The sequence below is a fragment of the Pelecanus crispus genome, chromosome 3 (genome assembly GCF_030463565.1).
Source record: "Pelecanus crispus isolate bPelCri1 chromosome 3, bPelCri1.pri, whole genome shotgun sequence".
Classification (NCBI taxonomy): Eukaryota; Metazoa; Chordata; class Aves; order Pelecaniformes; family Pelecanidae; genus Pelecanus; species Pelecanus crispus.
This window is the reverse complement of record NC_134645.1, coordinates 76,034,710-76,060,789: the sequence shown is the minus strand read 5'-3', so window position 1 is coordinate 76,060,789 and position 26,080 is coordinate 76,034,710. Positions and strand designations below refer to the sequence as shown.

Sequence of the window (26,080 nt, the reverse complement as noted above, 5' to 3'; positions counted from 1 at the left end):
CTACCAGGGGAGGTGCCTCGCTTGACCTGCTGTTTACTAACAGAGAAGGGCTTGTGGGAAATGTCGTGGTTGGAGGCCGTCTTGGGCTTAGCGACCACAATATGATAGAGTTCTCGATTCTTGGTGATGTAAAGAGGAAGGGGCAGCAAAACTGTTACCATGGACTTCTGGAGGGCAGACTTTGGCCTCTTCAGGACCCTGGTTGGGAAAATCCCTTGGGAGGCAGTCCTGAAAGGCAAAGGGGTCCAGGAAGGCTGGGCCTTCTTCAAGAAGGAAGTCTTAAGGGTGCAGGAGCAGGCTGTCCCCGCGTGCCATAAGACCAACTGGCGGGGAAAATGACCAGCCTGGCTGAATAGGGAGCTTTTGCAGGGACTCAGGGAAAAAGGGAGAATCTACCGCCTTTGGAAGAAGGGGTGGGCAAGTCAGGAGGAGTACAGGGATCTTGTTAGGTCATGCAGGGAGGAAATTAGAAAAGCAAAAGCCCAGCAAGAAGTTAATCTGGCCAATGCTGTAAAAGATGATAAAAAAATGCTTTTATAAGTACATCAGCAATAAAAGGAGAGCCAAGGAGGATCTCCATCCTTTGCTGGATGTGGGGGGGAACATTGTCACCGAGGACAAGGAAAAGGCTGAAGTACTTAACGCCTTCTTTGTCTCTGTATTTAACAGCCAGACTGGTCATCCCCAGGGTACTCAGGCCCCTGAGCTAGAGGATAGGGATGGGGAGCAAAATGGAGCCCTCATAGTCCAGGAGGAAGCAGTTAACGACCTGCTATGCCACCTGGACGCTCACAAGTCTATGGGGCCGGATGGGATCCACCCGAGGGTACTGAGGGAGCTGGCAGAGGAGCTTGCAAAGCCACTTTCCATCATCTATCAGCAGTCCTGGTTAACAGGAGAGGTCCCTGATGACTGGAGGCTTGCCAATGTGACGCCCATCTACAAGAAGAGCCGGAAGGAGGACCCAGGGAACTACAGGCCTGTCAGCCTGACCTCGGTGCCAGGGAAGATTATGGAGCAGTTCATATTGAGTGAACTCAACAGGCAAGTGCAGGTCAACCAGGGGATCAGGCCCAGCCAACATGGGTTCATGAAAGGCAGGTCCTGCTTGACCAACCTGATCTCCTTCTATGACCTGGTGACCCGCCTGGTAGATGATGGAAAGGCTGTGGATGTCATTTACCTGGACTTCAGTAAAGCTTTTGACACCGTCTCCCATAATATTCTCCTTGGGAACCTGGCAGCTCATGGCTTGGATGGGCGTAGTCTTCGCTGGGTAAAAAACTGGTTGGGTGGCCGAGCCCAGAGGGTTGTGGTAAATGGAGTTAAGTCCAGTTGGCAGCCGGTCACAGCAGTGTTCCCCAGGGCTCTGTTTTGGGGCCAGCCTTGTTTAATATCTTTATCAATGATCTAGATGAGGGGATTGAGTGCTCCCTCAGTAAGTTTGCAGATGACACCAAACTGGGTGGGAGTGTCAATCTGCTGGAGGGTAGGATGGCCCTGCAGAGGGACCTGGACAGGCTGGATCGATGGGCCAAGGCCAACTGTATGAGGTTTAACAAGGCCAAGTGCCAGGTCCTGCACTTCGGGCACAACAACCCCATGCAACGCTACAGGCTTGGGGAAGAGTGGCTGGAAAGCTGCCTGGCCGAAAAGGACCTGGGGGTGTTGGTAGACAGCTGGCTGAACATGAGCCAGCAGTGTGCCCAGGTGGCCAAGAAGGCCAACAGCATCCTGGCTTGTATCAGGAATAGTGTGGCCAGCAGGAGCAGGGAGGTGATTGTTCCCCTGTACTCGGCACTGGTGAGGCTGCACCTGGAATACTGTGTCCAGTTTTGGGCCCCTCACTACAAGAAAGACATTGAGGTGCTGGAGCGTGTTCAGAGAAGGGCAACAAAGTTGGTGAAGGGTCTGGAGCACAGGCCTTATGAGGAGCGGCTGAGGGAACTGGGATTGTTTAGCCTGGAGAAGAGGAGGCTGAGGGGAGACCTTATCGCTCCCTACAGCTACCTGAAAGGAGGTTGTAGTGAGGTGGGTGTTGGTCTCTTCTCTCTTGTAGTTAGCGATAGGACAAGAAGAAATGGGCTCAAGCTGCGCCAGGGGAGGTTTAGGTTGGATATTAGGAAAAATTTCTTTACGGAAAGGGTGGTCAAGCATTGGAAGAGGCTGCCCAGAGAGGTGGTGGAGTCACCATCCCTGCAGGTGTTCAAAAAACAGGTAGATGTGGCACTTCGGGACATGGTTTAGTCTAGTCTAGTCTTGATTGGTTTAGAGTGGACTTGGTAGTGTAGGTTAATGGTTGGACTGGATGATCTTAAAGGTCTTTTCCAACCTAAACGATTCTATGATTCTATGATTCTATGAACAGTCATTACTGGAAAGTAAGCTGAGTCAGGGAGGGCTGAAGATATCCATGGTCTGTGGTGGAACTGGGACTAGACCTTGGTGAAAAAATCCCACAGTTAAAGACCTCTGGCTGTTTTTCCTGATCCCCACTGCAAGGGTAAGACCTTCGGACCAAGGATCGTAATTTCCATCCCGCAAGCCAGGCTGGAGTACTTGGAGTCCTTCTTTTGTCTGGCCTTGCAAAAATAATCAGACACAATAGAAAGCCTAACAGATGCTTGCCAGAGGGTCAGAAGATGCAGGGTTGATTTCGTGTTTTTTTAACTGCTTGACATTGCTATGGCATAAGCTGAGCAGGCAGTGTGGCCTCAGTATTGTTGCTGCTACACCTTCCAAGTTGCCGGTGTTGGGCACAGGCAGAGGGAGGGCAGAAGTGTCTCAAGGTGAGGTTTCTTTGCTCCTGTGGTTGTGTGAGGGTTGCTAGTGTTCCTCCACATCCAGCAACAAGATCTCCTCTACCGCTGTGGTGAGTTGACCCTGGCTGGCTGCCAGGTACCCACTAAGCTGCTCTCTCACTCCCCCTCTTCAGCAGGACAGGGGGAGAAAGTAAGATGAAAAATTCATGGGTCAAGATAAAGGTAGTTTATCCCAGCCAGACCCAGTATGACCCCCAAGGACCTTGTAGACAGGTTGTTCTCATCTTAGCAATTTCTTCCCTTTCTCACAACAGTGCCAATTCCCAGCCATTCTCACTTCCAGACACTGCTGTAGCAGTGCACCCTCCCAACTGAGCAGTCCAGGAGTGCCCTAAACATTCATTAGACTAACCCAAAGATTAAGCAAGCAATCTAGCAAAGATTAAACAAGCAATTACTTTGACGTTTCTCATTGATTTGATTTCTCCCTGTGCTCAGTCAGCAGTCCCTCAGCACCCCAAGCAGTCCCATCTCCATGGGCATGAATTGTTTTGAGCGGGTTGTGCAGACAAATTTGTAGGTTTATTATTGTGTAAATCTCATGATCTTAATTTGCTCAGAATGTTGTATGTACAGAGCTGTAAAAACATTGACCTTTGTGCAAGGTTTGTGTTGAAATGAATATTACTGTTGTTATTATTTCTTCCTTCTCAAAGTCTTGTTTGAGGAACAAAATGAAGTTTAGACTCCCACAAGTAGTTTGTTCCACAGTGTAAATCAGATTTTTAATTCTCATCTCTGACTATGAAAAAACATTGTCCATTCTGCCACAAATGCTCTTTCTTGAACGGAAATACTCTTCTTGAAGGAGTGGTTTCTGAAGCCACAGCTCTTGAACTGTTTTAAACTAGAAGAGGATAAATTGATGATATAATGACTCTTCCTAATCTCTAATTTCCATAGTTTGATGAATTTCAGTATAGCATGTTTCATTAATATCATATAAGAAAATGATTTGCAGGCAAATTAAGTGGTTGACACAGGTACTAAATAATAAAAGCATATAAATTAAATTCAAGCACACAATTCATTATAAAATTAATCTCTCTCATCTGGTCCCATGATATCTCTCAAGTATGCCTGCATATACATAATCATATTAGTTGAGCATGAAAATATGTATATGTACACCTTGATATGATACTGATGACATTCTGTACCTCACATAGTTGTACAGTACCCACAGATGAAGTGTGACACTTCCCAACAGTGTAAACTGAAAACTAATGAAAAATAGTATCTGGTTCTTAGATTGCTCTCATGTTTGAAGGGCCATATACTACCTATCTTTGCGTAGTAAGATGCATGCAGTAAGGAAGCTGTAACAGCAATGTAACATGATTTGATGGCCATTGGTACCAAAACTTTCTCATTGACTGCCACTGTTTTGTTCAGATAATTTCCCCTGTGAAGCCCTCTGATCTCTGTCCAGGCACTTGGCCTAGCGATCAGACTTAGGGAGCAATACGAAAATAGTCACAATTAAAAAAACAATCCTCCTCATTAATTTCATGTAAAGCTGAACATTTGAAGGGCCATTGTCATGCCAAATTTGTTTTTTATGGATAAAGATGTTTTTGCAGCTGCAAACAGTCTTCTATGATGTCCTTTCCATCTGTCTTCCCAAGAAAATACATCTTCTTTGTAAAGAACGGAATCTGAAAAAGCAGAATGATGTCTCGTTGGGTAAATTATTCATTGTATTTCACAATTTTCAACAGCTTTTTAGTCTTGTTCTGGATTTCCCTACTTCTGCTTGGTCAGGCCACCGGGATGTTGTGACCTGCAGCCAAATTTCCGGGTGGGAACTGAGGGGTGAGTGCAGTGGCCTTAGGAAAGTGCGCTCCCAAGTCACAGTGAGCCCTATCTCAGTCTCGGGTCACTCACGGTGGGAGCTCCCAGAAGAGTTGCACCTGCTTAACTCAGATACAAACACAGATCTGTGTGTTCAAACTGGGCTTTATAAACAAAAGCATTTGACTTATACAGAGTAATTAAATGATGATCGAGTTAAATTTTAGTGTAATCCATAAGTAAACTAAGGAAGGAAATTAAAAGCTAATTTATTTTTTTACATCTGTGAAGTATTTAGGTGCTTTACAGCTCCATATGGCCCTTGTCAGATAGCCCCTTCCACACATAAATTAACCAGTGCTTGTTGCTCAAAAGTAACGTGTAAGGTACCTACAATCATGTCGCAGTATGGCCTGCATGAATATAATCCCTTAACCCAGCACGTGTGCTGTATATGATGGGTATGTCATTCGATTCACTCATGCGGCTTGTGAGAGAATTTCTGCCTTTTCTCCATTTCTCTTATTTCTTACTAGAAAAAAACCCCATCAATGGAAAATGAAATGCGTATTGTTACAGTGAAATCCTATTTAATGGCTAACTTCAATTCCGAAAGGCAAGGAAACTGGGAGCTAAGGCTGGGATTTCATCCTTCAGTTATAAATAACTACAGCCTTAGACGCCTTTCAGAGGGGTGATTTCTGGAGATCAAATGCTATTGAATAACACAGAAGTTCTTCCTCTTCTTTTTAATGCTAATGGTGGGTTTATGCGTGTATTTTTCTAACAGTAGCTGTGTAAATCTTTAGAACAGAGTGTCTCAAATGTCATGTGTGCACAGAAAATTATTTAATCCCTGAGTTTTCCTCACACTTCATTTCAGTTGTCAGACTGACCCCCTGCTCTCTTTGCTCCAAGCACAGATCTAAACTGTGGTGGGAGGAGAAATACAATAAACTTGCCAGCTGAAGGTTGGGACCATGCTTGTATATGGCTGGGAGGTGAAAGATCCTCTGCTGAAGAAAAGCAGTTGGTCTGTGAGGAAGCCTCCCTGAGCACCAGTGGACTTTTTATTCCGTTTTTGAGAAGCCATCATTTTGGAGAGATGCCTGAGCTGGAATGGCATCCTCCATGGCTGTCTTTGCAGGAGACGAGCTTCTTCAGAGGGCAGTTTCGGCTTGCGCAGGCTGCTCTCTGATCTGTGCACGTGAGGGTGAACCGATACGAGTGCCGCCGGTGAAGCGCTACATGCAGAGCAACCCGGGGGGTAATAGAGGAGTGCCATTTTCCAGCGCCAGGGATGGGGAGGTTGGCACACCTGAAGGATAAGGGGAAGAACAGAGCTACGCCTCCTCTGTACCTGCCACTGTCAGGAGAGTAGTGTGCTGCTGATTAACTTCCCAGCATAAACTGGGAAAGCCTCATGAGGCTGCTCTCATTTGCTGCCACTGGATGTCAATTCTGATCCATGCTTTCCTGGTTCAGGAGTGCATTTTGGCCCTGTGGGTGGGAAGGAGATGGCGTATCAGGCACACACACTGAGGACACCCTCAGTGGCCTGGTTATAGGCCTTTGCGTGACTCCACAGTTCAGTGCTGGGAAGGCAAAATTATACCCAAATCCCACTAAGAAAATCTATTGTACATGATTGAGTTTTCTTTCTCTTTCTTTTCTTGCATATCTGAAATGCAGATGCTAATATTGCGAAGACACTGCATTAAAGCAACCTGGGAGGCAGGGAACATAGGCAGATCAATGCTCTGTCAAAATGTCAGACTCAGTTTATCTCCTGCAAGAGGACCTTATAGCTCCGCTTTCCTCACAGGTTGCATTTTACTTTGAGTCATCATTCTCATCTTTTAGGTCATCAGTGGCTTTGTTTGTGCATTTGGCACCACAGCAGGATCCTGTAGGCCAGGAATTTCTCTGTCCTGACCCTCTAAAAATCTGAAGCTGACACCTTCCCAGATAACTTCTAATTTTTTTTTTTTTTTTTTTTTCAAACACCTTGCAATTTTAACCTCTGTTAGCAAAAATGAGATCAGTGCCCTTATGTTTTTTCAACTGAGCCTGTTCCATCATTGTGTGTCAGGTCTGCAGTAAATTTACAGTGTTGACAGAGGCAGTCATGCTGTTTCACCGAATTGAAAGGCGGAGTGGAAGGGAGAGATTTATCCTGGAGCCTGAGGGTAGAGCAGTAAGCCAGAACCATTCTACTCATACCTAAAAATGAAGAACTTTGTGTTGCAGATAGCTGGACTTTCCATCTAGCAGGAGGTGAATTCTCTCTACTTGGAACTTCTGCTCAAAATATCTTTTTTCTTTTTGAATTATATGAAATAGAAATCTAAATGCAGATGCAGAAGTTTGGGCCTCCTGTGTGTTTTTGGCTGAGTAATGGCCATCACTGCTGTGTAGTGAGCAAACAGCAAAAGCAAAAGCAAGGAGAGGGAGAAGTACCTGCACTCCACATCCCTTCGAGGAGGCTGGTGTCGCAGTGGCCCCTTTCACTGAGTGCTTCCTTTCCTGCAGACCTGTTGTATCACTGAAGTAGAAAGGCAGAGAGGACCTGTGAAAGCAACTGTGGGTTATCACTGCATCATTTCTGGGCACCCAACTTGAAATGCCTTAGAGGGACCTTGTTTTTAGAAAGCACCAGTAGCAGACAGAGCAGAAAACTCAGCACCTTTCAAGTCCTGTAAGCAGGGCACTCAAAATGGGTCCCATCCCTAAAGTATTGATTTTGCCCAGATCTGCAGAGGGATGCGGAGATGGTGATGTTGAGCTTTGTTACTGTAATTTTTACATGATAGCTTGTGCAGCAGAATTTGTAAGCCTGAGTTAAGCACCATAATTCACTATTAAGGGAAACCGGCTGGGCCAGGAAGGGTGTAGCCTACTGAAATTCCTCATTGCTGCAGCCTTGGTTTAGTTATCTACCTAAAACAGGAATTCACTCTCCAGCTGTGCCTCCGCAGTTCCTCTGGAGCTGGAGCACAAACTTCTCTTCCAGAAGGTGGTACCCAGCTCTGTGAAACAGCCAAACCCTTGAATTGTTTGCCTACATGGCTTCAGTGGTCTTGTTCTGAGGATTCGAACTCATATATTTTACTTCTTGTGGTGTATTAACCACCAGATTAGAGGTGGATCTGAGGGGGGTGGTTTTTGTTCCTCCTTAATGAAGTTATGCCACTGTGAAACTAAGTATGCAGGCTTCACAGGCAAGAAGAGGGTAGAGAAAGACACTCACCCAAAAGGGAAAAATCCTGGCCTCTGTGCTTTAAAGAACTGTTGGGAAAAAAATGCATAAAATTTTAATGTCCTTACGTTTGTCATAATATCCATGAGCAAGAAACTTTGAGCATTATACCTGCTTGAGGGGCTGCAGAATGAGGCAGCAGCAGTACTAACACACACGTGGGAAACAGTGAAAGAAGGTCAGGGCCTTGAAGAGTTGAAGTCAGAATAAGCCACAGGCACACAAGCATCTCTCCTTTGAAGTAGCTGGAGATGTGGGAAAGTGTGCCACGTCTTAGTGCCATCCTCAGTGAAATGCTAATGTGGGCATCCTTTGTCTTTCTGTACCAGGGGTGCAATTAAGAGGCCAATATGCAGGGGCCAATTTAAGGACATTTTTCTTAAGGTTTCTTTTAGGTGTTTTAAGCATGTAGATGATAGTTGGAACTTACTGTAAAGAAGATGCAAATTTATGGGAATTGCACTTGCCTACTTGGGGAGGAAACGTGGACCACTGAAGCAGGGTAATTTTTCTGTGTTTCAACATTATTGGAAACTTCATTGATAAGTTCCAGAAAAGTTGAAAAAAAAAAAAAGTAATAGTTGTGTTCTGAAGCATTATATATAGTTAGTTTACCCAAGCAAAAGATTTTGCAAAAGCTAGGCGGATCAATTTGATTTTTAAATTAAACTTTTACATTAGATATTAAATGTTCTCTAGAATGAATAGTCATTCTTATTTAATATCTGCATTTTGCAATGTGCTGATATAAAAAAAAAAAAAAGAGAAAAATTCTGCATCTTGTAATAATTGAACTAGTAATTTTAGTTCTCCAAAAGCCAGACATGGTCTTCATAGATGCACCTTCCCACTTTCAATATTCATACCTGTCACTTTTTAACCTCTAATTTTGTTGGAGAAACAAATAAACTATAATTGCTTTAGGTGCCTAATTGTGGATGCACAGCCAGTACTTAGACATGCATATGCTTAGAGTTACACATTTTACAGGGACAAAAATTCAGCAACAACTTTTGCAATTTTCAGGAGCATCAGGAGAAATCTGAAATCATCCATCGTACCATCATACGTACCATTTTCTAGGAACTCTACCTAATTTTCCAAGCACATACTTCTTGTTTCTGACAACACTGAATTAAGTTACAGTAGCATCTATCACTTGAGGAATCTTGGGTCACTTAAACTTGTTTTCCATCAGAGCGTTCAATCAAGGTTGGCTTATCAGTGGCAGGGGTATAGCAGGAGCTGTAATGCTTTTCACCTCCTTCTTTATCAACCGTCTCTCAATAGCTGTAAGACTTAGTCCATTAACCCCCATCAGTTTAAACTGTATTAGCACTGTACAGTAATGGCAAGAGAGCAATAAGAAGTGATGTTGTACTTCTTAGGGCACTAGTGAGCTATTTTTCTTCATGCTGGGAATCATCCAGGTCTATTACTGTAGGCTCTCAGCTCCTCTGAGAAAACTGGGAGCTAATGATGATCTTAACTGAACTGAAACTTTTAAAACTGTTTCTCATATTATCCAAAGGTATTCATCACTGTATTTATAATGTCCTGAGCCTCAGGCATAAAAACCACTGCAAGTGAGATGAACTAATGAAATTTGACAGAGAACTTCGTTTTCTCCAAGAGACAGAGAGCTGTCAGTCCTTCCATGTCCCACTTTCCTCCAACAGCTGAAAGCTCCAACTGGTACATTTGGAACAGAGTAAGAACAAATATCTATCTCATAAAAAGACATCTATTTGTGTGCTTTCTTCTTGAATTGTAAAAATAATGGTGATCAGCAGCCCAATGACTGCCTAGGTTTCATATGCTAAAATGTAATATTTTCAGCAGCTGTCATATTTCATACAGAGTTCTAGCCTGAGGAATTACAGCTCACTCTTTATCCATACTTGAGTTCCTTATTCTAAGACTGGAAATCTCCCTTTTCTAATTAATTTCTGGAAAATCATGGGAGAACAATTACTTGTTTAAAAGTACCATATTCCTCAGTTAGTGTTTGTGACTAATTTTGTAAGCTCTTGTGCAGAAAGTTAATTCTGTCATTTATTATTCCAATGTAGATCAAATCTTTAGATCTAGGAGTCTTAATTTCTCTAGTCATACTTGGGTAGACAGTGACAATCTATAAAAGTTTATGGGCTGCATCTGTCTTCAATTTATTTGGCCAAAATAACCAGAAATACAATTCTTTTATTGCATGGTCATCCATAATTATATTTTTTATTCCATCAGAAAGACTGGAATATTTTCAGTCTCTCCAGTGCTCCCTAGACTGGGAAATTGCCAGGAACTGTATATGGAGAGACCTTCATTCTTAAAGAGAAAAAGCCTCTGAGTCCTCCAAGTGCTCCAAGTCCTGTGATTCATAGCTGAAGAAGCACTAGGAAATTGCTGATTGGAAGGCAGCTGGCTGTTTCAAAACTTAGGCATGTTTTTAGGATAAACTTGTGGTTTTTTCTTTGTTGGCTCACTGGTAGGATGAAGCTGACTATTGACAAGTTGCACCAACACACTCCCCCGCCTCCAGTTTGGCTGTAATGATTTACCACTGGACTCCATCAAGATAATAGCATGGAAAATTTGTCACCACACTTTCCTTTGCTATTTTTAAACTTATTTCTTATTAAAAAAAAAAAAAAAGTAGTGCCTTCTTACCACTTGTAGTGAGTGCAGCAGATTGTCTCAGTAGTATATTGCTACATATTAAGTGCAAGGGTAAGTTCTATATGTGTAAGAATATTTAAGAATTATAAAAAAATATAAAAAAAAAATGTAAGAATCTAAAAAATTCCAGTTCCTTTGTTACTAAAGAATTGTAAAACACACATACTTATGAGCACGCATGTGTGTGAACTTGGGGTAAAAGCTTATAATAAATGAAACCCATTTTCAAGAATTGCTGTAATCGGTAATATACAAGAGTTGGGAATTTTATTAGGTAAGATCTTATCTCAAGAAACTGCTCCAGAGACTCCCAAGACTTGCTGAATATGATTCTGCTTTGTTTCTATCCCAAGCCAGCAATCTGTGCTGGTCCCTCAAGCTGTCACTTAAAAGCAGCAGAGTCCGAATCAGCCACAGCTTTGAGGTGGATGTACCTAGACCTTGAATTTTAGTGAGCTCCCCCAAAATACTCTTAAATTCAAGCCCAGTTGTATTCGAATAAAAATTAGAACCTTAATGCTTTAAATAGAAAACCCTCAAAGCAACTAGGAAAGCCAAAAGAAGAATAAGAAACACGTGCAGCTTTCCCCTTTCCCAGTGTGTCCTTCCAGTCAACGTGGTGACTGCTGGGTTTTCTCCAGCTCTTGGGAAGCACCAGCCACGTGGCCAGGTCTGGTTGTCCCTTCCCTGCTCCTCAGGGCCGTCCCTGGGACGCTGTGTGAGCTGCAGCCCTCAGCCTCGCACGGTGGCTCTCCTCTGCCTGCCCAAGCCTTGCCATCCCCACAGCCTTCTCCCAGGGGCCACCGAAGGAAAAAACAACCCCACTTCCTTCCGTTGGGGCCCATCCAAGTCAGTGACTTGTTACAGACATGGCACAGGTAACTGGGAACATGCAGATACAGCCGATACTGTGCAATATGGAGCTTCGCTCCGCTGAGGAAATATCTGTAAGGTTTGGTCCAGAGCCACAGTGCGAATAAGGAGGTGGTGGGGAGCTGAGGAGGTGGCAGGAGAGGGTCATGAGACCAAGAAGGTGCAGAGCTCCCTTCCTCTCCCCAGCTTAAGGCATAAAGACTTTTAACTGCAGTGAGAAAGAATTCATTTTGTACTTCTGGCCCATCTGGAAGGGCTCAAAGCCTTCGTTTAAAAAAAAAAAAAAAGTCTTTTTTAGCTTAGTTTACAGAGCAGAAAACAGATGGGGAAATCCCGAGTAGTATTTTACTCCTCTTCTGGTTTTTCTTCAAAAAATAGGGCTTGGAGCTTTTCAGATCTGCAGATTTGAGATGCGTGGAGTCCACAGTTGTGGTGGGTTGACCCTGGCTGGATGCCAGGTGCCCACCAAAGCTGCTCTATCACTCGCCTCCCTAGCTGGAGAGGGGAGAGAAAGTATAACGAAAAAGCTCATGGGTCGAGATAAGGACAGGGAGATCACTTAGCAATTACTGTCACGGCAAAACAGACTCAACTTGGGGAAAATCAGTTTAATTTATTACCAGTCAAAACTGAGTAGGGTAATGAGAAATAAAACCAAATCTTAAAACACCTTCCCCCCACCCCTCCCTGCTTCCTGGGCTCAACTTCACTCCCAATTTTCACTACCTCCTCCCCCCAAGCGGTGCAGGGAGATGAGGGATGGGGGTTGCGGTCAGTTCATCACAGGCCATCTCTGCCGCTCCTTCCTCCTCAGGGGAGGACTCATCACACTCTTCCCCTGCTCCAGCGTGGGGTCCCTCCCACAAGAGACAGTCCTCCATGAACTTCTCCAACGTGGGTCCTTCCCACAAGCTACAGTTCTTCACAGACTGCTCCAGCGTGGGTCCCCCATGGGGTCACAAGTCCTGCCAGCAAACCTGCTCCAGCGTGGGCTCCTCTCTCTCCACGGGTCCACAGGTCCTGCCAGGAGCCTGCTCCAGCGCAGGCTTCCCACGGGATCACAACCTCCTTTGGGCACATCCACCTGCTCTGGCATGGGGTCCTCCACGGGCTGCAGGTGGATATCTGCTCCACCATGGACCTCCATGAGCTGCAGGGGCACAGCCTGCCTCACCATGGTCTTCAGCAGGGGCTTCAGGGGAATCTCTGCTCCGGTGCCTGGAGCACCTCCTCCCCCTCCTTCTTCACTGACCTTGGTGTCTGCAGAGTCGTTCCTCTCACATATTCTCATTCCTCACTCCAGCTGCTGGTTTTGTCCTGGTGGATTTTTTTTTTCCCCTTCTTAAATATGTTATCACAGAGGCGCTACCACTGTCACTGATAGGCTCAGCCTTGGCCAACGGCGGGTCCATCTTGGAGCCGGCTGGCATTGGCTCTCTCGGACATAGGGGAAGCTTCTAGCAGCTTCCCACAGGAACCACCCCTGTAGCCCCCCTGCTACCAAAACCTTGCCACGCAAACCCAATGCAACAGTGCTGTCCTCTCATAAAGAGACTAAAGTGTTCACATTTGGAAAATAAAGAGCTAATCCTCTCAAGATACTGCAGAGAATCTTCATTTCTTTTGAGCATCAGTGGGAGCTTGTGGTACTCTGCAACTCACTGTGTAGAAAAGTCACCCTTTGTGCCTAGAACTGGTAGAAAGCCTATATATCATTTAAATGCAACTGAAGATTTCAAAATAATGACTCAGTAGGAATTAAGTGATGGATAGGCTTGGTGTTGCATGGGTTTCACTCTCTGATTTGGAGGTTAATATTAGAGTTATTCATATTCTAATGCAGTCTATGACTTTAGCTGGGATTCAGGCTTTGGTATTTCACTGTTCAATGATGGCTTCATGTTTATATTCTGAAAATATTTTAGGTTTGTTTGTTATTCCTTACCAGAAATATTAAAAAAATCTTTTGTTTACACCTTCAAGACCATTATATTTTCTTGAGACATCATCTGGTATGATCATGGAGAATGTACACTATAGGAGTAGTTGACTAATAGAATAAATGTGGTACGTGTGCCAGTGGTGTTATTATCAGTATATATGTGGGGGAACTTGGTTGATCTTTAGAGCTATGAACATTTTATTATAGAATATTGTGACTACTTCTGTAAATTGCTCTAAAGCAGTGTGCAGCAGCTTTGATGCATTAATTGAAGATACTTGCTGCAATCCTTACCTTATTGAGAAAGGCAGAGAGGAGGGAAGGGTTGCATGTACCAACTTGTAGAATTTCTCCCCTGTGTAACAGACATGTTAGAATAACAGGAAAATAAGAAAAGATAAGTTTCCATGCAAAATTAGTGTAGAATCGTGTTCTGTAGATGCAATCGATTTCAGAACAATGCAGGAATAATAGGAGGCTTTGTATGCTTAAGACCTATTAGAAAATCTGCAGCTTTAGCTTTCAATGAGAGCTCAATTGATTGTCCTGAAAAAAAACTTTACCAAATCTTATTTATTCTTTCACAAGTGAGCATTAAGTGCAAACAGCAAAATACGCAAGTAATATCCACGTGCTCATCAAGCAGTCGTTCAAACGCAGGGTGGTGTGGGAACTTAGGAACTCCGCTGCAGTGGAAGCAGCTACATCCCAGGGTGAGGGGCGGGGGTGGAAGTGATGGTGTTTGAGGTTTTGACATGTGTGCCATTCCTGCTTTTCCTATGGCAATGTGTGTCAACATTTCTGTAGGTGTTCCACATCTACGTTTAAGCATTTAAGCATTTAACTAAATTTGACTGTATTCTTATAGGGGCATAACTTCAGCTCACTTTGAATCAAAGTAAAGTTTTTAAGACCTTGTTTTATTTTTCCTTGCACTTTTATAGAAACACTAAAATGCACTCAAGTGAAGAAGCTTGGCAAAATCACAGTGCTGTGACAGACATCATCAACTTCGCTATGGCACAGCAGTAATCAGTCTCTAAATGAAGTGTATCTGTTTCTTCTTTTTTTAAATACGCGCTTGGAACATTTGGAGTGATAACTCTGTATAGCAGTCATTAACATCATGGAGAAAGCGTGGTCCTGCCTGCAGGCCCGCTCTAACAGTGCTATGGAGCACCCTTTACAGATGTGTTCCTCTAGTGAAATCTCAGCTCAAGAAACAGACTGATAATCTCTTGTCCGCTGGAGCCTGTGGCATGCTGAAGGATTAACACACCTCATGCTAGAGATTAAAAGCAGTGGTAGCATCTGTTCTTTACCCTCTGAGGTACTCTTTAGCTGATGTGGTGGGGATCTGTCAGTGGAAAGAGACCAAATAAAGTACAAAAGAGAGGAGGGAAAGCAATTAAGTTAAAAGAAAACTGACACGATGAGTGCGTTAAAACAGGATTTAGAGTCGGAATAAAACAGGCCCGAATGTTTGAATCACTTGGCCACCCTTTGCATGTCACTGATTCTCCAGCATACAGCAGCTGTGATTGTGTGGCCCCTTCTGAATGTTGCACTGCATTGATTTTGTGTTGTGAATGGTATTTTAATGTTCTGGGGAGGACATGGAAATGAACTAATAGTCAAAGCTAAATGTTTTAACTTTGTGAAAAATAATTACAGGAGAATCTGAGGATAGCTGTTTAGTACTTTATATCATGCCAGTGGGTATATGCTAGGAACCAAGCACTAGCTTCGTAGTTCTTTGATATGACAATGTCTGCCTTCAGAAGTTTGGGGTGTTATCATGGCTGATAAACAAGGAGAAACTCAAGTGACAGAAATTTCCATATGCCTGGAGCAAATAGAAATTATGCACAGCAGCTACCAGCCCAGGCATTTAAACAGAATTAAATGGCTCCCAATGCGAACATGAGGCTTTGTCTTCTGGCTCCACTTCTGAAGAAGCAACAAAGAAATATTGTTTAATTTCTGTTAGGATATCATGAAAAACCCATGATAGATGCCTAGCAATGTGACACCTGGAGGTTTAAGAGTAATTCTGACCTACTGATTACTTCAAAATACCCATCTGACTCTATAGGAAGTGTTGGATAGATTAACCAGCAAGCATAGCTACAGTGAAATGCATTTGTTTGGTTCCAATGCAGGATATTAATTCAAGCAAAAAAAAAAAGAAATCAAGAAGCAGGCTTTAAATTGCTGGTTTACAGGGGAAGAATGTCTTCTGTTTGCTCTGTATTAGTGAACGACTATCAATAGGACAAGAGGAAATGGACTCAAGTTGCTCCAGAGGAGGTTTAGATTGGATATTAGGAACAATTTCTTCACAGAAAGGGTTGTTAAGCACTGGAACAGGCTGCCCAGGGAAGTGGTTGAGTCCCCATCCCTGGAGGTATTGAAAAGACTCGTAGATGTGGCACTTAGGGATATGGTTTAGTGGTGGACTTGGTAGTGTTAGGTTAACGGTTGGACTTGATGATCTTAAAGGTCTTTTCCAACCTAAATGATTCTATGATTCTATGTGTTCATGAGATCAAAGTTTAGAGACAAGCTGAAGATCTTCCCCTGTTTTAACTTGGCTTGAGATGATGCTGTTGATATTAGTGAGGGAAAATGGGATTTTTGAAGAATTGCTTTATTTTGATTTAAATAAAATACAAGTGGAGAAATAGAATAGCACTCAACTAAAGAGAAATTGGACCTGAAAGGTAGAAAACCTCACTTTTATAAAGCTTTTTGTAGTGAGACTCTTTGGTGTTCTGTTTGAAGGCCCTCAAACCATACAGCTTTTCTTCAAGATATGAATGAATGTCGCTTTCTCAGTGAATGAATATACTACTGAAGCCAGCATGATAGACCAAAGGCTTAGGGAAGAAATCATCCTTGGTGCCAGTCTTTGAGTGGTGGAGGGTATGAAAACCAACAGGGAAAGTGTTGCAGATAGGAGCCATGTTGCATATTTCAACAGTATTATGATATTTAGGAAAGATACTAATGAGTGTCGAAGATGACAGCAGTGAGTTAGTTGCTTTTTGCTCTGTCTAAAGGAAGTAGGAGGTTTTCCACAGCCATTGAAAGCTTCTTTTCAATGTTTGCTTGCTGCTGCTTCTTAAAAAAGAACAGGTATGTTGTTGTTGTTCTTATCCAGGTATTAAAGGCTCAGGAGCTAAGACTCTTGTATTCTTAGATCATTGTTGGCAAGAAAAATGAAATACAGATAATGCTATTGGGCATTTTCTGTACAATTCAGGCATCTTACATTGGTTATTAGCGTTATCCAAACATTGTATTATTCTTTGTTGCTGCTGACATTGTCACTAATTAAAATAGTTTAGGATTTGTTTCTACTTTTTTGCTTGGAGAGAGGTGAGTTGTTCTCTTCCATTCACCTGAGGCAAACATCAGCATTTTATTGATCTTGTACTTTGGTTTCTCTGTTTATTCATTTCACTTGTTTTCCATGGTGGTTGTTAGTGTCAGTTGCAGACTACACCAATGAGAGAAGATGGGCACACCAAATCTTCTGTGCTACTACATGTCATTCCTGTCTGTAGTGGACATACCTTTAGGTATGTCAGGAGAGTAACTGTGGGCATGAACAGTCTTAGGAATAACTACACTGTATAAAATGGATCATCTTTGCTTGAAGTCTGAGCACTTCATGGAAGTTTGAATTAGTTCTGCTTAAACATCCAACTTACACTACTCTTTGCACTGACGAGGTAAGAATAAAAGAAGAGACATATCTTTCTATGTCATATATCATCTGTGAAATGTTTACATTATGACTGGAGGAGGAACACAACAGCTGGACTTCAGAATGAGTTTTATTACATAATTAAAAATACCAGATATGTGCAAAAATCAGAGACAAGCAGTACCTATTCAATATCATTTATGCAGTCAGTGTTTTGAAAGCCAATGACATTGACAATACTACTTGCACTAGTCTTCCACAAAGTAGTTTTCTGCATTTTTTACATTCTGTTATTACCCAAAAAACAATTTTTACTTAAAAACTATTTCAAGCTACAGAGATTATACTCTGATCCACATCCAGCCTTCATCTACAGACTTGGAGGTCTTCATGTTCATAGTCTTGATTCTTGTCCATGTGTCTTTTTACTGAACTCCTAAATACCCTTTGTCTTCATTGATGACTTCAGTAATACAATAGTGAATGGAATTTTCCACATATTTTGTAATTGACAGAAGACATAGAAAGCTGTTTTAAATGACTTCTCAGGAAGAAGACCATAAAATTTGAATTACTTTGAATTACCTTCTTGTTTGTATGTTTATGAAATGTAAAATATAGAAGCTGAGTACAGGCTGTGTATGTATATAAGGCTGTAGACAGCTGCTTGAAGTCTTTAGGAAAACTGCCACTTGTAGATGTGGTTGAATGACTTGCCTAAGAATCAACTATGAAAAAATATGTCTGTTTTATAAATTGCAAAATGGCAACAACAGAATCAAAATGTACTTTGTAGAGGGCTATAGTTATCATATACAGCCTTGAAAAATTACCTGGTGTTTTTCATTTTTTGTTGGCTGGATTTTTAATACAGAGGTCAGTACTGCCTGGTTAGGCCTGGTGACACACCTGAATATAGAGAGCTGTGATTAAAAAGTTATGCCCTTTATAAGACCTCATCAAACTTCCCACCAGTCTGAAAAAATATAACAGTTAGTGATGTCCAACAGCTAACTGCCATATGGAGCAAGGAATATGTTATGGGAAAATCCTTTCATGAGTGAGAATATATTTAGCTTTCTGTACATCTAAGTAGGATCCAAGATGCTTCTTTCCAGACCAGATGCAGTCCCACAATGGATGTAATACAACATTTACTCATGGGCATAGCTGAGATACAGAGAAGAACTAATAACCACCTGCACCCCCTGTAAAGCAGGCAACACATTTAGAGATACAGATTTGCAAACACTTAATTTACTAATGAAATAAAACTACAAAAACTGCAGTAGGCAAGAAGACAGCCCTGTGTGAAACTTCATTGCAGGAGAAGGATGTAGGAAACACTATCCAACTAAATGAAGAACTGTAAACAAGTTTATAAGATTAATATGTGGATTTAAATTGCAGTCGCTATTCAAATTTCCTATTCCACATCAACAGTGTAGCAGCAGCTAATGGCAGGAACTGAGGATCCATAGTTTTGGCAGCATTCGCATCATAGTCTCAGATGTCATCTCCGTGGAATATGTTTGTTTCCCACGGTTATGTTTCACAGTAGAGTGAATAATGTGAAAGTGGAGGCAGCAGTTGTGGAGTCTTCCTTGCTACTTATCCAGCAGTCTCCCGTCAAAACACGGGGTTTAGCACAATAAAGTTCGTTTGCTTACTATCTGTGTCAGGCTGTTTGTCAGCGAGGTATGTTAGCTGAATATAACTACTCAGCCTCCTGTGCTTTCCAGTGTCTGTTTGGTTGAATCACGCCATGACTGACACCGAGACACATTAGTGGGAGGATTGTTTATGAGAAAAAGGGAAACAAATTTGACACTTGAGTTTACCAGGAAAGTTGTTGTGGGAGCACAGATGCTCATCGCTGCCGAATAGACACAGCCGAGGTCAGGGAAATCTGTCAGGGAAAGCAAAGCAGCCTTGAAGCAGTTTTTTTTTTAACCGTCTGGCAAAGGAGAACACACATGAAATACTGTTACAGCTGAGCGGAGGGCTGCCCTCCTTCCTCTACTCCCTTAGGACTGCCTAATCCCCTTTCCTTGTACCAGGCTCTAATGAAACATTGCAGAGCGTGCTTCTCTCCTGCCCTCCCCTCTCCTTCGTGGGTTCCCCCAGGGACCTACAGCTCCTCTTTTCTGGGGGCTGGTGACATTGGGTAGTCAAGCATTGGAACAGGCTGCCCAGAGAGGTGGTGGAGTCACCCTCCCTGGAAGTGTTCAAAAAATGGGTAGACGTGGCACTTGGGGACATAGTTTAGTGGGCATGGTGGTGTTGGGTTGATGATTGGACTGATGATCTTGGAGATCCCTTCCAACCTTAATGATTCCTAGTTTTTACTTTCATTATAAATAATCCAGGCACCAAGCCAGGAAACATGAAATTGCTACTCTCCCCTTAATTGGTTTAGTGGTGGACTTGGTAATGTTAGGTTAATGGTTGGACTGGATGATCTTAGAGGTCTTTTCCAACCTAAACAATTCTATGATTCTATGATTGCCAGCAGCAGCTGGCTGGGCTTGGACTAAACGTCCCCTTCCGATGTCCTTTTGCTCTCACTTGCAGCCATTGTGTGTGCCCCTCTTCCAGGCCAACATTTTCATGTTTCATGCTTCTGCATGGGGAAGGTATAGCTGTGGAGCAGGCCTGGTCAGCATGAAAGTACTGACACATGGGAAACCTGGGGAAACCTCTTAAGGGTAATTGAAAAATACACATGTTCCTGTGCTGTGGGTATAGGAGATTCTGTGACAAAAATTGGAAAAGGAAGATTGTTTGGGCTGAGTTGGGCTGTGCGGTTAGGTAATAAAGTTCTGAGAGAAGAGTAAAAGAGACAAAGATAGTTGGAAGGGAAAAGGCTATCACTGAGAAGACTGAAGGAAGGATATAAAAATAATATACACTGTAAAAGGGTGGGCTTTCAGATTTAGTACTTTCTTGAGTAAAGAGGAGAAAACTATAGGAAGACAGAGAACGTGCACAAAAGCAGCAACTGTTGGAGACCTGGGGGGAGAGAGAATGGTGGAAGGCAGAGGAGACTGGAGATCAAAGTCAAGAAAAACAGATTAAAGCAAGAAGCCAAACCGGAAAATACATTTTTAAGAACCAGGAGACAGGAAGGAAAAAAGTGGAAACTCCTGCTCCCGCCTAACAGAAGGGGAAGAATGCAGTGACAAAAATGAAAGAAAAGATACATATATTTGCACGGTAGATGGAAAGAATAGTTTATACGATGAAATGGAAATGAAATGAGGGGAAGGAAGTTACACAGTAAATTCACGTTGGTGGTGAAACATGATAAAATCCTTTCTCTGTGGCTACTAAGTCCTGGAAGAGCTGCGATTCCCACTGTGTCTGAAAGGTGCTCCTGTGTCTTTCTGTTAGGGAAGATGCTCAAAGGAAGCAGTGCTGTATTTTGGTTGAGTTAAACTATCATTTATCCTTTGTGAAATGTGAAACGCAAAATTAAATGGTAGAGATGTACCATCTGCTGTTGTTTAATACATGAATAAAAGCTACTCTGTTTGGGCAATGTTTAAGCCTGTGATAAGAGCAGAAATAATGGAAACGTTATGTTGGCTACACCCAGCAGATCCCTCATTGACTGTAGCATTGTGTTTCTTCCCATATCTTAGCACTGTTGAACATGATTCCTGGAGGAGAATAAGCATTTCCTCCTTGGCAAGGGGGCTGAATGTTTTATGTCTGTGTTTTTCTCATTCCTTTTTAGGGATCTCTTGCTGTCTGTGGCGCTTGGCCAGGTACTTTCCCTCCTTATCTGTGGCATCGGTCTCACGAGCAAGTATTTGTCAGAAGATTTCCATGCCAACACACCTGTTTTTCAGAGCTTCCTCAATTATATCCTTCTATTCTTGGTCTACACAACAACACTGGCTGTCAGACAAGGTAAGTGCCTCTCTGAAACTGTTTTGTAGAAAACAGCGAGGATAAAGGCTTTTGCAGAACAACAACAAGCAACATGATTTAGACACATACCCCATTAACATTTGTTACATATTTACATTACCTAGTAATACATATTGGATGAACTGAAAAAAGCCCAACAAGTCTTCATTAGCAAAGAATGAATCAGAAGATATTGAGGATAGTGGTGCAAAAAGCAAAACAAAAAGAAACATCAGTATTTTCACTTCCTAACTGTTTTCATGGGAATGCTCCTCATACACCTGCCTCGCTGGCACCACAACCACACACTCAGGGTTTGCTTTGAATTTGACCGCATGTCTTACTTGAAAATACTAGTATGCTTTACATCTTATGTAGGCTAAGGAGAGCTCAGATGCCAGCAAAGAAGAGCTTGCTAGTTCTAGTTGCTGACCAAGGCAATTTCAATAGTTACCTATTATTAGAAAAAAATAGCAGCCAATTTTTAACCATTGGGAAGTAGGAGATAAAGGGAGGGAATTTGAGGTGCTGTCTCTCTGGGGTGCTGTGTGAGCAGAGCAGCTCTACAGTTCTGCCACTGCTTTGCGACAGGGCCTGTGTAACCAATCTGACCTCCCAAGTGAGAAATCCATTGCAGTATGCTTTGGTACTGTGTATCAAACGATCCTCTGTTTGACAGTCTATATATAATACAGGGGGTTTTGTGCCTTAAGTGCCCATCCCTCCCTTCTTTGAGATTTCATGTCTAGATGAGGTGTGGGAGGTGAATGCGTTTAAGTACATTTCTCACCCACTCTTTTTTTTGTAATCATTTTATTTATTCACTTTCATAGAATATGTGGATTAGAAGCAAAATAAAAGAGCAAAAATATCATGTGCTTCCCTGACTTGGCTCTCCAGACATATGGAGGAAAAAAACTACAAACATATTAGGCCATGGTACATTTCAGCATACTGAGAGGTTCACGTTTTCTTACAGGAACAAGTATTTTTGGATCATACTTTGATGCCACATCTTTTAATGATTTGGGAACAACCCTGAAGCTTAAGTTCTTCACTTGTAGTACAAGTCTTGTGATACAATACTATAAAGTGTTCCAAAACAGCAAGGACTTCATTTCCATACAAAAAATGAACAGTCAAAAATATACTGCTGTGCTCCAGCACAAAGCACTTAAATGTATTACAGCTTAAGTTTTATAAACCTTGGTCTCCATTGACATTTTTCAGAAGTGATGAAGGTCAATCTGCAGAGGAAGTATCAGTTCCCATATAAGGAGAGATTGCTCAGGCATTGTTTTGCTGTCTTGGTTTTTCAGTTTGTGTAGGGGGAAATATTACCACATGCTTTGCTCTGCAAAAAGTTTAAAATGCGTATTAGTAGCATCTTCCTGGAGAACTGTGTTTAAAAGTAATTCTTCTGAGTGTAGGATTGCCTAGATGTTCACAAGTTCTGTCCCAGAAATGTCCTTCTCAGGACTGATTTAGATACCTTGGAAGCCAAGTCCCTATGACTTTTAAACAGATTTTTTTGAAACTGCTAGCTTGTGAGAGGATATATGGCCAGCATACTGCTGTGCATTACAGGGGTTTGTTTAGATTAATGTTTGACACCTGGTATGTATATCGACATTTCAAAAATGCTATCAAGCACTCTGTTTTACCCATATAAAAATATGTATTAAAACTGTCCTTTATTTTTAGAAATAATTTTCTGACTGTTTGAAAAATGTAGTGGTGGACTAAAGAGAGTTCGTCAGAGCTATCATCTGTTGTGCCAGTAAGATAGGTTTGGGAAGCAAATGGGGAAAGTGTTAGGGATATGTGAAACATACTTTCCGGACAAGTGAGGAGGGTTGGGACAGGTGTTTCAACAGGCCTGCAGTTGAATATGGACGGACCATACAAACATCCAGAGCACAATGTAAAGCGTACCAAAGAAATAGTCTGGAAAAGGAGCTGTCAAAACAAAGAAAGATGGTTTGGTCAAAAAAAATCCGGAACAAAATTGGCTACAAAAGCAATGAAAGTGGTGATCCAGGCACTCAGCATAACGTTCCTGCTGGATGGTATAGCACTACACAGCCAACTCATTTACTCAGCATCTAATATTGCCAAGTGATTGAGCCTGACATTGTCTTTCTGCTTGTGTATTTATTCAAATTCATTATCTGTGTTTGTTCCACTAAGGCAGTTTTTTCTAGCAGCTCTAATCATTTGGCTTCGTTAACAGGTGGAAATCACATAATAATGATATTAATTTTATATGGGGTGATTCTGTTCTGGGTGCTGAGAACATCAGAAGGCTTTTTTTTCAGGTGCGGTTCTCCTACTCTGTATGCAAGATTTAAGATTCTTTAAATTATCCTTTTTCTCCTTCAGAAATCAAACCATCCTAAGTTGGCTGGTAGTCAGAAATAACTGCATTGCTTTGTCTTTTTCTTTGGCTGCTTTCTTAATCTCTGGGGTTTTTGCAGAAATGTACTGGCTAAGGAGGTGTCACCTGAGGTGGCCAAAAAAACCCTTTCATTCACTGTAGGACTGAAAACTATAATTTCCTGAGACATAAGGAACTCCTCTTTCTTTAGAAGCTTCTTCCAAATTTTGATTTGCTATGGATCGCCTTTGACTTAGCCATCCCTCGCTGTTCATCTTCTTGCCCCATATAAACTCCCCAAGTGATAATGAAAAGGTAGAATTTGCACTGGTCTCTGAAAATCATCATTAGCAGATGATTAAAGCTCCTGATTCCTGAGCTCTTCTGACTAAAACCCTCTGCTGCAGTGAATGCCAGGTTCCAGCAGCTAAAGTTAGTCTATGGGCACCAGCAGCTTCCACTATATTTTTAAATTGTGGACCAAGATGTTTTTTTCCAAAATAATTTTATCACAGCCTTTTAGTGGGTGCAATGATTAGGACTACCACCTTGCAATGAATCCACATGTCGTGGTGTAGGAGATGCACAAGTCTGCAGGTGCCAGAATCTCTGAATACTTTTAAGCTTCATTCCCCTGGTGAAAAAAAAAAAAAAAAGAAGGAAAAGCTTGTCCTGTAGCTCTAGATGAGGAATCAGTTTGAAGGCAGTAAAAGTAGACTCAACAGTTTTAAGCAGTGAAGTCCATATGAGTAAGGCTTTTCATCATTGTTGCAATTTTGTTCTCATGATCAGAAATAAAAAGTGACAGAAGTGTTAAAGGAGATCTGTTCTTGCGAGATTTTCATATGAGCCTTAAAACATGGATACTACTCAGGTAGAGGTCATGAAAAGGGAAGGAATTTGGCCAAACTGGGATTTCTCTGATGCAAAATCCAATCACCTTTTCTGTGCGTTGAACTCTGAAGTTAAATCATTAATCCAGCACCTACAAAGCTCTCTTTTTTATTCTGGCTATTTTAATGCTAATTTTAATTTTTTTTGTTATATGTAACTTTAAGTTGAACTTCTTATTTTCCCGAACAGGTGAGTGCAGACGATCTTCACAGTTAGGAATGCACACACTCACAAATGCATAGATGCCAGTAGCCACTTACCCAGAAACACGTATTCACTAGAGCTTCCAGTCCAATGCTCATTAATGCACCAGTGCTGAGGTCTGAATATAATTCTTTAGGAGTTTTCTTTGTGTGAGAACAATGCGATAAAATTAATGTCACTAATGCAGCATTATAAGGCAATTAATGTCATTAGGTTTTATCTGGCTGATATGCCAAAAATTTAATAGGTAATAAAGACCTCCTCAGTTCTTTCTCTTGAGGTAACTTCCTTTCATGCCTGTTGTTTTCACAGCCAAAACCTCTACAACACCTCTGAGTTGAGAAGAAGGTTTTAACACATATTATCTCAGCTCAGTCCCCTCATCGGCAGAGGATTCTGCTTAACAAAATCTCGTCAGGACACTTCCAGATACTCCTTTGGGTTATGTGTTATTATTAATTGAGGAAAAGAAAAGCCTTGCCTATCAGGAAGAAAAGCCTCCTATCAGTGAAATGGGGCTATGGGATGTAGAGCTGGTGGAGATTAGTTTTAACACCTTAAAAAGCAGTAAGTGGGAAATTGTCCATAGTGGACCAGAAGGTGTTAATTACTAACAGTCAACATGGGCGCAAGCATCAGCAGCTTGCCACCAAAAATAAATTACTTCTAAAAGCCACCTCACATATGCTACAAATAAAAACAACACATCTACTAGACATCATTAAAAAAAGAAAAAATGTGAAACTGCTATTTTTTTGTTATTCTGGAAAACAAGAAATGAGGGAGCAGTAGAGATGTCTTTTGAACAGAAGGGAACCATAAAGCCTTAAGGGCCAGGTTCTGTGCAAGTAGTGCTCCACATTGCAAGCTGTTCCTTTAATTATAGTGCAACAAGTTACCGAGTATTTTCAGCCCACCATTACTGAAGGCTGGCAATAATTTGCTAGTTCAGAAAAGCTTTTATGAATCTGTGTATGTCTGGGTGAATTCTGCTTCTAGGCTAAGTGATGAGGTTATAGCATATGTCAATGGAAATACGGGTTTCCCTAGAGTAACTGTAATGTCTTAGATTTGACATATAATCTGATGTGATCTGTGCCCCTTGAGTCAGCTAGGGAGTCCTGTGAGACTATTAAGGATTGCAGTTCTGTTATTGGAATATAATTTTTTTATGCATTTCTATCTAGGATTGGTTTATGACATTAGTATCTCAATCGTATGTAAATTGCTGATTTATCTGCTATTCAAATACATTAACTCCATTTAGATGCATTAAAAAAACCCCTACCTTAACGTCCTTCCTACTTCCCCAAAATTGACTGAAACAGGCCACTTGAAGGAAAGTAGAGCACTTAATAGGAGTTGGTCTGTTTTACTGTGGTGCTTGTCAGCTGTTTATTGAGTGATAGAAAGAGTAAATGTCACTTTTTTTACTGTTTCGTTCCACTATCAATGTTATATTAACATAAAGTTACTATTACACACTTAGGTAGACGTACCAGAATTTCTTCAATATTAACACATTTTTTTTGTTGACTGCCCATAAGAACATGCCTGGGAAACAAAGAAAGTACATGATTTATGCTGATGAAACTATATTAGATATAACGTA

The 26,080-nt window shown here is 41.8% G+C and overlaps 1 protein-coding gene across 1 annotated transcript in view; it reads left to right on the top strand.

Moving 5' to 3' along the window:
* SLC35F1 (solute carrier family 35 member F1) overlaps positions 1-26,080 on the top strand; it is a 258,471-nt gene that overhangs the window by 124,891 nt on the left and 107,500 nt on the right. Inside the window, exon 2 of the mRNA XM_075708029.1 lies at positions 20,818-20,993. Coding sequence (XP_075564144.1) covers positions 20,818-20,993 — 176 coding nt within the window. The remainder of the gene's footprint in view (positions 1-20,817; positions 20,994-26,080) is intronic.